This window comes from Sparus aurata, chromosome 9 (assembly GCF_900880675.1).
Source record: "Sparus aurata chromosome 9, fSpaAur1.1, whole genome shotgun sequence".
Lineage (NCBI taxonomy): Eukaryota > Metazoa > Chordata > Actinopteri > Spariformes > Sparidae > Sparus > Sparus aurata.
In genome coordinates, this window is record NC_044195.1 from 12601241 (window position 1) to 12616708 (window position 15468).

Consider the following 15468-nt stretch of genomic DNA (forward strand, 5'->3'; position numbering starts at 1 on the left):
CCTGCACTTCTGCTTCATTAATGCTTAAAACTGGCATTTACAATATCATTTCTCATAACCTTCAACATGAAAACATATCAAAACAGCTGTCATCTTCATATACGTACAGTGATAACATCAATGTGAAATGTGAATGAAAATACAAAGCATGAAGTAAAAAGCACCAGCACTCGAGGATTGTTTTTTTAATGCAGATCCTGAAGATGGTGCTGCTCAGCTGCATTTCTCATCTTCTCATGTTTTTGAAAATGATTTTACCAGAAGAACCATGCACCCCAAACCACACCACATCGAAAAGGACAGTTTTGTAAGACTGGTTTCAGATCCTGTATCCATGCTGCTTAAAAATCCCAGAGCAAGTCACTAAATCCCTACCAGCTATAGGGGTCCTGCACTGTACTCACCTGTGGAGAGGAGTTGGTTAATTGGCACAAGTACTTATGATGTATCATGCTGATAATAAAGTAATCTAAAAGTAGTAGTAGTAAATAATTCAAGCTACAGATACTCACTTGTCTGTGTCTGCATCATGTGTGTTCGTTGTCAGTATGATTACGACCACCGGAGCTTGTTTGTGTTGACGACAGTTTCTGGCCTGTATTCATTATTCAGTATTCATTAGCTCAGAATACACCATTGCATATGGATGCAGTCATGCTGCATAAACACTGTAAATGAACTGTGCATGTAAGATTCTAATTACTCTGTTATGTGGTATAAACATTTGTGTTTCACACTGAATAATCCCAGCTACTGTAGCTCTGTGGTTGTTATGCGAATCAAGCGCTCGGCATACAAGTCACCTAAAATAATCGAGTACAGAAGGTACTGTTTGCGATTTGTCAAGTGGAGAGTGGTGCTTTTGAATACTAGTTCATAAGAAATGTCTGATTGAGTTTGGTTTTGTCAACACCTGAATTGATCCTTCTCTGTTTTGATCAGTTTCAGGGCATATTGATTGCTTGGACAGCGAAAACAAAGTACTTTTCTGGCCACCGCATCTACAGATGAAGGGAAATGATCAGGAGAAACATCACTGAAGACTGAAGAAAAATAATGTTCCAGTGCAGTTTTTTCTGCTCTTAACCCTCTCCTGGTTTTAATGTACTTTAAAGCTATTCTTATACTGCAGAAAGTCATTAAATGACAATACCATGTCTTGGTTTCCAGCAGTGGCGTAACCTGAATAGCTTTCTGTTCAGAACTGGGCCTTCAAATCTTGATGTGTGTGTTTCATGTGCTGCATCATTTTCTTTTTGTCTGAAGCTACAACAAAGCTTTTTCTGTCACTGTTTTTGATAAAGTGCCCAAAGCTCAGGAGCAACTTCTGAGGTACTAAAAAATGATGCCTCTGGCACCAATGATCAGACCACTAAAACACATTAAACTCTATCCTTTTTCAAGTCTTTACAGTCAAGAAATCCCTATATATGCCAATCAGAGAGCTTCCCATCTGTGGGCGCTCTTGTGAGATGTGCATGTGTGTGATGAGCACATTAAACTGATAAGTTTTATGTGCCATGATACTCCTACATGTGGGAGAAAGTGGAATTCACAGCATGTTCACGGGTGTGAAGTCATGAGCAGTTCAAAAGGACACCCGGCACAATGAGCTGGTGTGTGTTTTTCACAACCAGCTACACTAGTGTCAACACTGTGACATGTTAGATTAAGCAGGAATCACAGTGAACGAAAAGGGTTGTAGGCATTCTTTAAGAAGCTATCCACGGACACCTGTGACGATGCATAACGATGCTCCCTTCACACTTATACAGTTTCACCCAGCACGAGAACACTTTTCTCCGCTCACTCTTGCATCACATAAAGCATGTAGAGTGGAGCAGTGTACTGTCACCGTGAAGCAGAGGGTTTAAAAGTGTTGGCTGAAAAAAACAACAAATCGCTCATCAGTGGTAAAGGTGACAAGCGTGAAGCAAAGTGTGAACGGAGAGTCTTCACGCGAGCGTTGTGGTGGAGTGGGGGACAGGGCCTGAGCCGGGCAGGCGGCGGCTGATGCATGGGGGGAGATGGCGATGATGAGAACAGACACGAGCCACATGAGGCCCCCTGACAATGCAGGAGTCCCCTGCGGTATGTCCAGCAGTCTGCTTATGCACGCACGCACACACACACACACACAAACACACACACACACACACACACAGAGGCATGTATAAATCAGGCATGCACACAAAAGCACGCAAATGTAACACTACAGCAGTGAGTTTGTAAAATGAGAGAATTCAATTTCAAAAATGTAGCACATAGATGTTGAACTTAAATGAAAAAAGTGTTTCAGAGCTGTAACATGATGCTGAAATGTATTTCTGTTATTCTCTGTGAATGGCACTTTATCATTTTCAGTTTCTGATTCGTAATGATTGCACTCCCTCTAGTGGTGTTATGTTTTACAACACTCAATTGTAGAAGCCTGCGATGCAACTGCATACACATGAAGAGTGATTTTACTTTCCCTATTTGACCTGTCTGTCCAAGATGCAGAAAAGGCAATAAAAAAAAAAGACATAAGAACAAGATCCTGGAAATAGGGAGTTCATTATAGTCTTTCACAACAGTTCTTCCTTATTATGAACTTGAGAAAGATTAGATGCAGCTCCCTCCAGGAATCTCTCTGACCTGATCTATATCCTCCCGGTTTCTTTTAGCCAACATGCATCCAGTTGTTATGATGTGTTTGGTGTGTTTGGACCAGGTTACTTCAACAGTGTAATTCAAAAGGCACTCTACTAGATCACAATGCACTGTATGGCCAGTGGACTGCGTAGCATTTCCCCAGAAGGTTTTCTGCCATATGATAGAAAGCACTTTTATCCTGCTTGGATACACCCATCCTTTACAACTGAACACTATTGAGATGACTATTTTGTTCTTAAGCGATTTAGATGCTTTGTCACATGTTTTCCAGACATGATCCCATCCTTCAGGATACAACAAGATCGGTTTCTTTGAAATGAATTGTAATGTTCCCCTGCTGTTTGAGCAATATCTATATATATATATATATATATATATATATATATATATATATATATATATATATATACATACATACATATATTCAATGCAATTCTATTAATAACACATACCATCACTAAAAAATCATTATCCATCAACACACTACAACACCACTGCTTTTGTTTGGCTGCTGAATGAGTTGACAGCAGCACGGTGAAGTTGGTTTGATACAGCAGATTTAAATCTAAACTGTGTGGGGGAAGTTTCATACACAATTCATTCTGGCAGCAAAAAACATCCCAAATTTGGTTAGGCACCGTTTGTGGAACCACGCTGGCTATTCCACACATGTCGTGGACACCAGAAGTCATTCCCAGTTTGCCTCAGCAACACACCACTGGTCCCCCTCCACCATGAGGGTGCCTTTAAAACGATATGCCTTCTGGGGTGTTCTTTTATGGGCTGCAGTTGCACCATTGACTATTGTATAATTCTCTTCAAATCAGTTTGTTCCCCCTTCTCAACCCCCCCTTTTTTCAGCCCACCCCTGACTTAACAACCAGAAAAAGGTCACATTTCTGAGAAGTGACTTCCATGCATGTTCCATGCTGGGTCGTCACTTTCAATTTCCTAAGACCTTTCATGTCACACACCCATCAACCCAGAAATCTGCAAACACACTACACACGACCACGTGTGCCATTTTCACGGTGCTGCTGTGATAAATAAAATAGAATAATGTTGAGCAAAATGTGATGTATTCCAAGCGTTCCAGCACATTTGACTTGATTACATTTATTCATTTATAGGTGGAGATTTACTTCAAAAACAACAGAGTCATTGTTGCAGTTTCAAGCTTCGCACTCATATCCACAGATGTATCATATTCGAGGTGAAAAGAGAAGTAAAAGTGGCTCTTTCGTGATATTCATCATTAAAATACGTTTACAGTGAGACATGAAATTGCGTGAGCAGAAGTGATCATCTCCTTCATTTCATGTCCTTCTGTGCCACTGCAGTGTTTAACACTGAGAGAGCCTCAGGACACCTAGTGAGCGCTCAACAAACGACTGTCTTTTCCTTTTCCAGCACGCCGTTCAGATGATACGAGATGTTTAACTCTGGGCACAAAATTAATGGAGCATGAAATGTAGGCTGAAGTGCAGCAGGCTCCTAACCTGCAGGTGACATTGTCTACATGAAGCTCTCATTGTGGCCTAAGTGAGCTGTATTATAACCGCATTTGACTGGTGACAATTAGTGACCTTTTGCCTATCCAGCAGCCATCCATTTCAATTACACCGACCAGGAAAGCTTTGGCGGGCGAGCGAGATGAGATACAGTAGCCAGTGTACTTCTTACTTCCTTGATAGGAATGTGTGTTCTATCAAATTTGTCATTACAATTGAGGTTTGAAAGGATAATAATAAAGTCTTAATGGTTATTCGGTTGTGCGTTTCTTTCTTTAATTCCTTTCGAGGCTCCTGGCAATGTTTACTCCACTGAGCAATTTTACTTTTTTTCTATTAATATCAGCCGATGAGTGTTTTCTTAGTCCATTAGTGGATATTTTTCACATATCACTCTCACAGGACACTGTCTGCAGTGTCTTGTCAAAATGACTACCACTCATCCCGATTTCGGTGAAGTGCTTTGGGCTCTCCAGCGCATCAAAGGCAACATCCAAGCCAGTGTGGACCCTGAGCATTCAGAACTGAAAGATCCACCGGGGATGCCATCTCCACTGGCCACCTCTCGGTCTTCCCACACCATGACAATAAGAATACTTTAACATCAGAATGCTGTGTGTTTATTTAAGCTAAGAATTCAATAGAATCTCACCCGTGAAGCTGATTGGAACTCTTAACAAAACCCAGCATATAATTGGTACCTATCTACCAAGCGTCAGTGATATTGATGAAGGGAGGTTTCTGCACAGGGCCTGAAGGGATACGGAAAGACATCACCCAGCCACAGTCTGTCCAACCTGCTGCTATCTGGAAAAAGATACGGAAGTATCTGCATCCATACCACCAGACTGTTGGGCAGCGTCATTCCTCACTGTGAGACTCATAAACTCCCCTTCAACACTCCATCATGAATAGTTTATTTTCTGACTTGATCATTATTTTTCAGTAGTTCTGTATAGTGTATGTGTATGTAGCTTAGGGAATTGCTACAAAAGTTCCATTATGCAATCTTCATTGCATAATGACAAATTCATTTAGAATCTTGAATCAGTGAAACAACAAATAAGTTGTGAGTAATTGCAAACTGAGTTGGTTTGATTTTCTGAGGTGAAGCTGCCGCATCTTACTTTGCAGAAGCAGCCACAGTTTTACCGGCATAAGTATTCTCAGAATTTGACACCACGTTTTTGTTTTTTTTCAGTTTACATTGTTCAGGTTTTTAATCTTTTTGGGGGGGTTGGTAGTTGAGATGTACATATAGGTGTAAGTGATTCATCCACACATCACAGGATTGTGACAGTTTTGCACAAGCGCCAGCGATACTTCCTTCTATATCTTCCATCACCAACTTCAGGCCTGCCTGTCTTCACCTCAGCCGCACACAGAAACAGACTTGAGAAAACCTCAGAGGCAGGAACGCAATATAAAACCTCACACCTACCTATCACTTCATCTAACCTTTCGAATTCACGCTTCACTTACTGCAAGCTGCATTGTGTACACATGCACAGTGTTATTGAACAGTAGCCTCTGTACATGTCACATTACTTTGGTTTTTGTCCCAGTTATTATGGTTTGTGCATTAAGCTTCAAAACAAGAGTTAGATATTGTTGTATACATATGCATGTGTTAGACAGCAGCCACTATAAATTTGATTCTATACCACAATCAGAACTTGCTTAATCTCACTTTCGTCATCTATCCTTTTCTCTCTGTTTATCTTTATTTTTCTCTCTGTCTCACACTCTCTCACACACACAGACGCACACTCACACGCACACACACACACACACACACACACACACACACATATACAAGCACTCAGGAGGACTTCTGTAATAACAACACTGTATAAGAACAGTGGGGCTTGTGCTCAACTAGTTCTGTCTTCTCTCTGGTCTGAAGGTGGCAGCACAAATCTCTAGACCCCAGTGGATGTCTGCACACCACCTGAAACTCTTCAACTGATCTGTTCAAATATGTGTACATCGAAATGTATCCGTCAAACTTTATTGGTATAGAAGCCTTTTAAGAGGTTGTTGCAATTCAGTGTCCTTCACAAGTGACTGACAAGTTAAAGTGACAGTTCACGACAAAATAAAAAATGCATGATTTCCCTCTTAACTGTCAAGCGATTTATCCATCTAGATTTTGTTGTGACTTTCAGCGCTGTGGAGATATCAGCAGCGGTGATGTCTGCCTTCTCTCAAAGATAATGGAACGAGATGGCACTTGGCTTTTGGGACTCAAAGTACCAAATAAATACATTTTTTTTTTTTAATTCTACAGAAATGTCTCTTTACACAAAACATGACCTTGTTACTTGGGCTAACCCACTGCCCTTGATTTGATCAGTCTCATGTCAAAACATGTTTTTTTTAACCAAACTACACCTGCCAGCCATATCACTGCAGAGTAGGAAGAGTACATCTACTTACGGACAAGAGGCTCAAGATTGTGACTAAATATCAATGGCGTCCGCCTTAGCTAAACTGTAATGTTAGATAGCTAAGTTAGCTAGCCTCTAGTCCATGATACTTGCATGCTTCCATCTGCACGGTGATACAGTTGTTGGGTGTAGCTGGTAGAAAGAAAATAGTTCCTATATGAAATTGCTCACAACGAGGTCATTGGTTTATTTTAAGGAACCTGGTCATGATTTTTGGTAAGTGATGTGGCTGTTGAGTTTTTCAAAGGTTGATTTGAGCACCACAACCCCAGTGCCATCTAGTTCTATTACACTGGCAAGAAGGCAGACATCTCTTTGGCCGATGTCTCCGAAACTGGGCAAGGCACACCAAAACAATTTAAAAGGATAAATAGCACTACAGGTAAAAGGAGTGATATTCATTTTGTGTCATCATGTTTCAAACTGCAGACAAGATGTAAGATTAAAATAATAATGAAGATGATAAAAGTGAAATGATAAAAACAGGCATTCAAAGAGTATGTGGTACTGTTTAATGAATATTTAGTCAAATAAACTATTAAAAAAGAGAGGACTGTATATCAGATTTGCTTCACAATTGTTAGTGACAAGACATGAAACAGCTTCTGCACAGTGCAATAAGTAACAACTGTGGTCACAGTATGACAAAGTTTGACAGACATGTGATGTCACCAGGGAGAGGTGGGTTTTGAACACTGCACACAACCTTTTTAGAGGTACTCCAAGCTCATTTTACATCCAGAGCCACCTGACTCAGGAATATTCACAGTGAATGAATTCGTTGGAACCCTGTCTCTTGTTGTGAGTATGTTATACTCTGATGACCTTTATCTAGTTCAGTGGTCTCTTATTCCTTTGCTCTTGCACACTGATTAATGTATAATGATTTGCAATTGACTTTGTGATCCTTTTGCTCAAAATGACAGGTGGGATGGCTGTAGAAAATATCACCCTGGACTCACCAAGAAACTCTGTGAACCAGAGCGGCTGTGATGTGTTTGTTTACCAGAGAGCCGCAGTGGTCCTCTTCCCTATTTTCTACTCTGTTGTTTTCATCATCAGTGTGTGTGGCAACAGCTTAGTTCTCTATGTCATCTGCCAGAAGAAGCAGAAGTTCAACTCCACTTCCATCTATCTTGTCAACCTGGCACTGTCTGATACCCTGTTCACACTGACGCTTCCTGGCAGAATTACGTACTACATTCGCCACTATGACTGGCCCTTTGGTGACCTTCTCTGCAGACTGACCACACTTCTCTTCTTTGCAAATACCTATGCAGGTAATAGTGCTTTTTAATGCCAATACACTGTCATATGTTTATATTTGTCTTGTGTGAAAGATTTCAAAAAACAAGAAAAAATTAAATAAGCCAGTATAAAATTGCTTTAAACTTTTATACACACAAAGTATATATTAAGTATAAAAAGCTTTTTGACAAAAATGTAAAGGTATCAGATTGGAGACCATGGGTGGTGAAAATATGTTTTTAGTATGTGTTGAGCATGTGACATTTATCATTTCCACCAGGTATTGGCTTCATGACCTGTATCAGTCTGGACCGATACCTGGCCATGGTGCACCCACACCGGCTGCAGTGCTTGCGGAGTGTGAGGGTGGTACGCAGGGTCTGCTGCCTGGTCTGGGCTCTGGTTTCCCTGCAGATAGCCCCTCTGCTGTTCCGCAGCATGCTGCATGAGCACCAGGACAGACGAACCTGCATGGAGTACTTCAACTTTGATGGCTCCCGCTTCACCCCTTATCTCCTGCTTCTGGCCTGCGCCTTCTCCTTCTGCTGTCCGCTCATCACCATCATTGGCTGCTACACCAAGATCAACCTGAAGCTGCGAGCTGTGGCCAAGCAGAACTCCGTAACTCAAGGATCAAGGAGGAATCATAGGGCCAACACCATTATTCTTCTCATCCTCCTCACCTTTCTCGTATGCTTCAGTCCTTACCACCTCAATGTAATGCAGTTCATGTCGAGAAAGATACACCACCAGCCAACCTGCGAGGAACTGAGGGCCTTCAAGGTTTCTTTACAGGTAGGACCTGTTTGTTTATTTCATTTCAAACATTCCTCATCAATTTTCCTTTTCACTCATCTATTCCCTACTTGCAGATTACTGTTTCCCTGATGAACTTCAACTGCTGCTTGGACCCAGTCATCTACTTCTTTGCCATCAAGACCTACAAAAAGCGGGTGCTGAGCCTCTTTAAGGACTATCTGTACACTTCTGGTGCTTCCTCCAAAATAACAGCTGAGAACAGCAGCAGCAACACCTGAGAGAAACCACAGCTGAGCTTGCAGGAGATATGCTAACAACAACCAGAGTCACAGAGAAGACCTAGTTTAAAACCAAGAACGCCCATTTTAGTCTCTTGTGTTGACACTCTTTTGGAAATGACTAACACGTCTTTCACTGAAGATATTGTGACTGTCCATGTACATAAAGTAGATGTCTATGAAAACACAGCCTCTAATTTGCAGCCTCTCCCACCCAAAGTGTTGAGCACAATGATGTTTGCTTGAGAAAACTGTATACAATTTATTGTTCCGTTTTTTTTCCATGAAAGTGTATGTTGTATACTGTCTTATTTGTTTTGCCTTTCTTGCTCATGTGTGTGCCATGCATTAGCAGTATTGTCACACAGTAGTGTTCTTTCATTTTTAAATTAAATTTTGGTTGGACGGCTCTTTGTTTGGTTGTGTATGTATGCAGGGTGAAGGAAATGTCTTAAACTAGATACATCAGCTAAGCTTTTTTTGGTTCATCAATCTCACTTCTCTTATGACATGTGTTCCATTCACATGTCACACAGCTGGTGTTTTCACATTGCAAGATGGTCTCTAGTTTTAGCAGATGTCTCGAAGGACTGAAAAGATTAAATGAACAAATGTGGTCTGGGGGTGTAAAGTAGGCGGCAGTAGCTCTTTTCCTACTTCAACCCCCCCCCCCCCCCCCTTCTTTGAGCACCATTGTTTGGACCACACCCATATTTGAACCCTACCTTCATTTTGAGCTCAGCTACAAGCCTGCATTTGCAAGGCTGAGCTGCTATTGCACTGACGAAATCTTCACACCATACAAGTGTCAGCTTAAAGATCTGGCATCAGAAAACCACTGATGCTTTGTGTTCAATTGGAGGACATACCAGTAATCTAGTCTAGATGATACAAATACATAAATATTTATTCAGCAGTGAAACAAATGGGCAAACACTGACAATAAGTATGTTTTTAACAACAGGGATCTGTATCTGGTATGTAACTACTTTATGTGAAAAGAAAGTGATCTGAATATATACACATCAGTATCATCTGCATAAATATGTAAAATTACGTATTAAATGTAAATATTTGAGAGCAAAAGAAGAACAATGAAACTAACAGAGCTTTTAAAGTACCCGGATGAGAAACTTCAGCACCTTTAGTGATAATTCAATAATAGGTTTGTGTACACTTATTCTGAAGACAGGAAGGGAGTGGTTACTTGTAGAAAGTTTGAAAGTGACAGATCTGAAGGCTAAGAGCAATAACCAGAGGACAATGAGCTGTTCTAAAGGATCGAAGGATTCAGAAAAGGTAAGAGGTCGACAAAACTTTCTAGAGATATGATTGATTTAAAATGGTAGGTCAACTTTTCACTTGCATGGGAACAATTGGTGGGGTTGATATAATGATCCCACTTTTCTGTGGTGTAATAAGGAGATTATAGTGGACCTATAAACCCACAGTGATGGATTATTTGACCACCTGGGTACAGAAAAACAAACCTTTGACACGAAAGGAATAGCTGATAGCCAACATGCAAAGAGTGGGGTTTTTTTTTATACATCAAGCACACACAGAGCAGCAGCAGCGATCATTTTGAACCATTTTTCCATCTACCTGACTCTTCACCCAGCTCCATGTCACTATCCACCAGGGAAACAATGTGAAACTTTAGCTGCTCAATGCTCCACTATGTTTTCACACTAACTTTCTTTTTGCTTCTTGAGCGAGCGCTCTCTCAGTGCATGTAGTCAGTTGAAAAACAATTTATCGTTCCATTCTGAAATGCCATGTGTCCTATGTGTTGTTCTGTTTTGTGGATTGCCGCGCTCTGTGAATTATAATTGATCAGCTCATTGATTATGCTGATGTTGAGCATCAGATTGTTCTCTGCGCACCGCCCTGCAAGATTGTAGATTTCGTCCCAATATGAACTCTCACAATTTGCAATGCCGCTGATGATAGTGTTGTTATCAGAATACTTCACAATAGAGTTCTTGTTATCTCCTGGAATGCAGTCATGGTTGTACAGGCTGAAGAGGAAGAGGCTTAGCATACAGCCCTAGGATGCCAAAAGGAGCCTTTCTGTAATTCTTTTATTTGACTTTAAAAAAAAGAGATAGTTATTAAATAAAATCAGATATGGTGGTCTGACTTTCTTTAGCTTTAGACACTACTTACATCAGAATCATTGTAAGTAAGTAAGTAAGTAAGTTATCTTTATTTATATAGCACTTTTCACAGATAGAAATCACAAAGTGCTTCACAAATAAAATACAACAAATAAAAGCAATGGCAAATAAAACACAATAAATAGAAGAGGAGAACAATAAAAAAGGCAACAAACAAACAGCAACAAGAATCCTTCAGCTCTAAAACCCTAATTCAAACTATACGCCCGCTCATTGGATGTCACCAACAGTATAGTTTACCAGGCTTCGTGGTAAATGTTTAACATCAATGATATTAATTGCGAACTAATGCTTTATGTGCGCTGGCCTTGCATTGCAATATCTTTAATGTTGTGCCAGAACACAACATCAATGATGGTATCAGCAATAATAAGTAAAAAGTGTGGTCACAGTATGACAAAGTTTGACGGACATGTGATGTCAAAAGGTAGAGGTGGGATTTGAACACTACACACAACCTTTTTAGAAATATTCAAGTTTTGCAGCTCATTTTATTTCATCAACAACCATCTGATTAAGGAGTATTCACAGTCAGGAGTATTCACAGCTCCAACAATGAACGTGTTGGAACCCTGTCTCTTGTTGTAAGTATGTTATACTCTGATGATATTTTTACAGTTCAGTGGTCTATTATTCCTTTGCTCATGCACACGGATTAATGTTTAATTAATGACGCTGCCTGGCAGAATTACTTTCTACATTCACCACTATGACTGGCTCTTTGGTGACCTTCTCTGCTGACTGACCACATTTCTCTTCTTTCCAAATACCTATGCAGGTAATGAGTAAAAAAAATGCTGTCATATTATTATCTTTGTCTCCTATTTTTTCAATTCTGAACTAATGTGAAATATTTCAGCATTTACAAAGGACAAGAAAAATGTACAAGAGCTGGTTCAAAATGTAATTAATCCTTTATACACACAAAGTGTAAAAGGTTAATAGACCAAAATGTAAAGGTATCAGATTGAGGGCCATAGATGGTGAAAACACCTTCTACAAAATTGTGGTAGGACTTCATAGAAGCCCATTTACCCTACATTTCTGTTATCTTCTTTTGTTTATCTGTGAAATTACTCATTTTCCAATTCTCTTTAGTATGTGTTAAGCATGTGACATTTATCATTTCCACCAGGTATTGGCTTCATGACCTGGATCAATCTGGACCGATACCTGGCCATGGTGCACCCACACAGGCTGCAGTGTTTGTGGAGTGTGAGGGTGGTACGCAGGGTCTGCTGCCTGGTCTGGGCTCTGGTGTCCCTGCAGATGGCCCCTCTGCTGTTCCGCAGCATGCTACATAAGCACCAGGACAGACGAACCTGCATGGAGTACTTCAACTTTGTGCACATCTGGTGCTTCCTCCAAAATGACAGCTGAGAACAGCAGCAGCAAAACCTGAGAGGAACCACAGCTGAGCTTGCAGGAGATATGCTAACAACAACCAGAGTCACAGAGAAGACCTAGTTTAAACCCAAGAATGCCTATTTTAGTCTCTTGTGTTGACACCCATTTGGAAATGACTAACAAGTCTTTCACTTAAGATATTGTGACTGTCCATGTACATATGCAGTAGATGTCTATGAAAATACAGGGAAGATCACATTTGCTAATTTGCAGCCTCTCCCACCCAAAGTGTTGAGCACAGTGATGTTTGCTTGAGAAAACTGTATACAATTTATTGTTCCGTATCTGTTTCATCTTTGTTTTTACATGATTATATTGTAAATTATACATTATATGATACTTCCTTTTTTTGCCTTTCTTGCTCATGTGTGTGCCATGCAGTGGCAGTAGCGTCACACAGTAGTGTGTAAACAAGTCTTTGTTTGGTTGTGTATGTGTGCAGGGTGAAGAAAATGTTCTAAACTAGATGAATCAGCTAAGCTTTTTTTCAACTTTGTAACAATGTTGTGGTCATTTATGCAGTACAACAGCAGCTTTCACTTCCTTTGTGTTTTTGCCACGTGTCGGGACATGTGGCAGACATTCCAATGTGCATTAGTTGACGTAATTAGCTTATTGTTGGACACACCGGGAGTGTGTACTCTTCTACTATTAAAAACACAATTTCTAAATTATGTGAGAACTTTGGGTATGTCAAAAAGAGAACATGTCACATATTTCTTTTTCACACCCACATCTGAGTTCTGTGTGGGAGTGCGTAGATGAATGCCATCACCACTTCCTCACCCACCTTTCCTGCTCCCCCTCAGAGGCCTCATTCCTGCTGGGTCCCACATCTGTGGTGGAGCTGCTGTGTGTGTCGTACAAATTTAAGCAGGTGCACATTGTCTGTTTATAGTGCATGCCCATATTTAAATTTAACCTTTAGCATTTCCTGGGTTTTTGGAAGAGCTGCCCTATGATTTTGCATAGAGAGTAATGTGCATAAATAGAGTCGGGGAGTATTAAACTTTTTTGACTGATGATTGCTGATGTGTTTGAATTATTCTGCAATTGATTTATGTGTCAAGACACAGCTTACACAAGCAGATGAAGGAACCAAATTAGATTGGTTATTCTTTAGGGGTCCCTGATAGTCAGTTGCTGAGTCAACTAGAGTGGCACACTTGTAGAGTGCACACCTCAGCCCAAGCCCAACAGTCTCCTTTAATCTAATCAAGTCTAATCCCATAACAAATTTGATTGCCCTGCATCACTTAATGACATAATGATCTGCCTTAAACTGAACTCTTTCATAGATACCAGCCACCTAAGTATGCCTGATTTGTTTTTATCAAGATCAATACATTGTATGTTATAATATTCCCTGAGAAACTGATAGAAATATGAAAGGACAACACCTAATCTCACAATGTTCAAGCAAGTAAGTAAGAAATTATACATACAAAAATGGTTTACTGAATTATTTAATAATTTGATATAAAGGATTTACATCAAACATGGAACAGGTCACTGGTTTCACCAATCTCACTTCACTTATGTCGTGTGTTCCATTCACATGTCACACAGCTGGTGTTTTCCCATTGCAAGATGATCTCTAGTTTTACCAAATGTCTCACAGTGGACTGGAGAGATTTAATGAACAAATGTGGGCGGGCAGTAGCTCTTTTCCTACTTCAAACCCCTATTCATTTAGCTTCCTTGTTTGGACCAAACCCATACTTGAACCCAGTGGCGTAACTATCGGCGGTGCGAGCGGTGCAGCTGCACCAGGCCCCAGACTCCGTCAGGGGCCCATGAAGGAAGAAAAAAAAAACAAAAAACAGCTGTCCAGAATTGCCACAGGCCCTGTTTTTGTGAATGAAATATCTGGGGGCGGGTCGGTAAGCTAACACTGAGTGGCCTTGATTCCTGTCAGTCATGATGAGTCGTGTCTCGTCACCTCTCCGCTGTCTGCAGCTGAGCACTGTGATGCATGTCTCTCTCCCCGGGCTGGGAGAGTTAACATACCGTAAATTACCAAATAACAGCCGTTTATTTGGGACCAGGTGGCAATTTGGAGCAGGCGTTTAATTACTTCCTCTCAAAAATCTGGGATGAAAATGTCACAAACTTCGCCAGCTTCTCTGTGAATTCTCTGGCATCATTCTGCGAGTTAAGTTGTTGCGGCGGAGGAAATGATCCAGCCAACCAGCACTCGCGGCAAACTCCTCATCTCTGCTGTCACTCACGGTGGCGTACATTTGTTTCACCATCTACCTGATCATTATATCACGTGTAGTGCACATGAGCATGCGCTTGTGTTTAGGGGCACAAAAAAAATATTTGCACCGGGGCCTATCTCTATGATGTTACGCTACTGCTTGAACCCCGTCTTCATTTTGAGCTCAACTACAAACCTGCATCTTGCAAGGCTGAGCTGCTATTGCACTGACAAACAGACACAATAACACATGGCAAAGGGTTCAAAACTGTGTCACTCCAACATTTGTCCATCACACACACACAAAATGTAAAAACAATACTAGCCTCACTGTTGTGTCAAGTAAAAAATAACTGCAGCCTCTAGACTGAGCGTGCACAGTGAATATAAAGCGCTAATGAGATCAGCTAAATAAGCTGGATCTGAAACCTGAATGACTTCACACCTTACTAGTAGCAGCTTAAAGATCTGGCATCAGAAGAGCACTGATGCTTTGTGTTCAATTGGGGGACATACCACTAATCTAGTCTAGATGACACAAATACATAAATACTCATTCAGCAGTGTTACAAATGGGCAGACACTGACAATAAGTATGCTTTTTTAAGCAGCATCTGTATGCAAATACATTATGTAACTAGTCTAAAAAATACAAAAGAAAAATAATCTGAATATATACACATCAGTATCATCTGCATACATAAGTAAAATGACAATTTAAAGGTAAATATTGCAGACTAAAAGAAGAACAATGAAACTAACAGATCTTTTAAAGTA

General features: G+C 40.5%; 1 protein-coding gene and 1 long non-coding RNA gene across 3 annotated transcripts; both read left to right on the forward strand.

The window, feature by feature from the left end:
* The first annotated feature begins 7272 nt into the window (after positions 1-7272).
* Positions 7273-9310, forward strand: LOC115588320 (G-protein coupled receptor 183). Of its 2 annotated transcripts, XM_030428841.1 has the most exons (4): positions 7273-7417; positions 7543-7896; positions 8145-8659; positions 8737-9310. In XM_030428841.1, exons 2-4 carry the CDS (start codon positions 7548-7550, stop codon positions 8899-8901), a joined length of 1029 nt encoding a protein of 342 aa, XP_030284701.1. In that variant the 5' UTR covers positions 7273-7417; positions 7543-7547; the 3' UTR covers positions 8902-9310. The 2 variants fall into 2 exon arrangements, with proteins under 2 accessions (XP_030284701.1, XP_030284700.1); XM_030428840.1 differs by lacking the exon at positions 7273-7417 and having other exon boundaries at positions 7520-7896.
* Positions 9311-9691: 381 nt separating this feature from the next.
* LOC115587591 (uncharacterized) lies at positions 9692-13513 on the forward strand. The gene is made up of 2 exons (XR_003985085.1): positions 9692-10200; positions 12217-13513. It is a non-coding gene; the product is annotated as an uncharacterized LOC115587591 (long non-coding RNA).
* The last annotated feature ends 1955 nt before the right edge of the window (positions 13514-15468 follow it).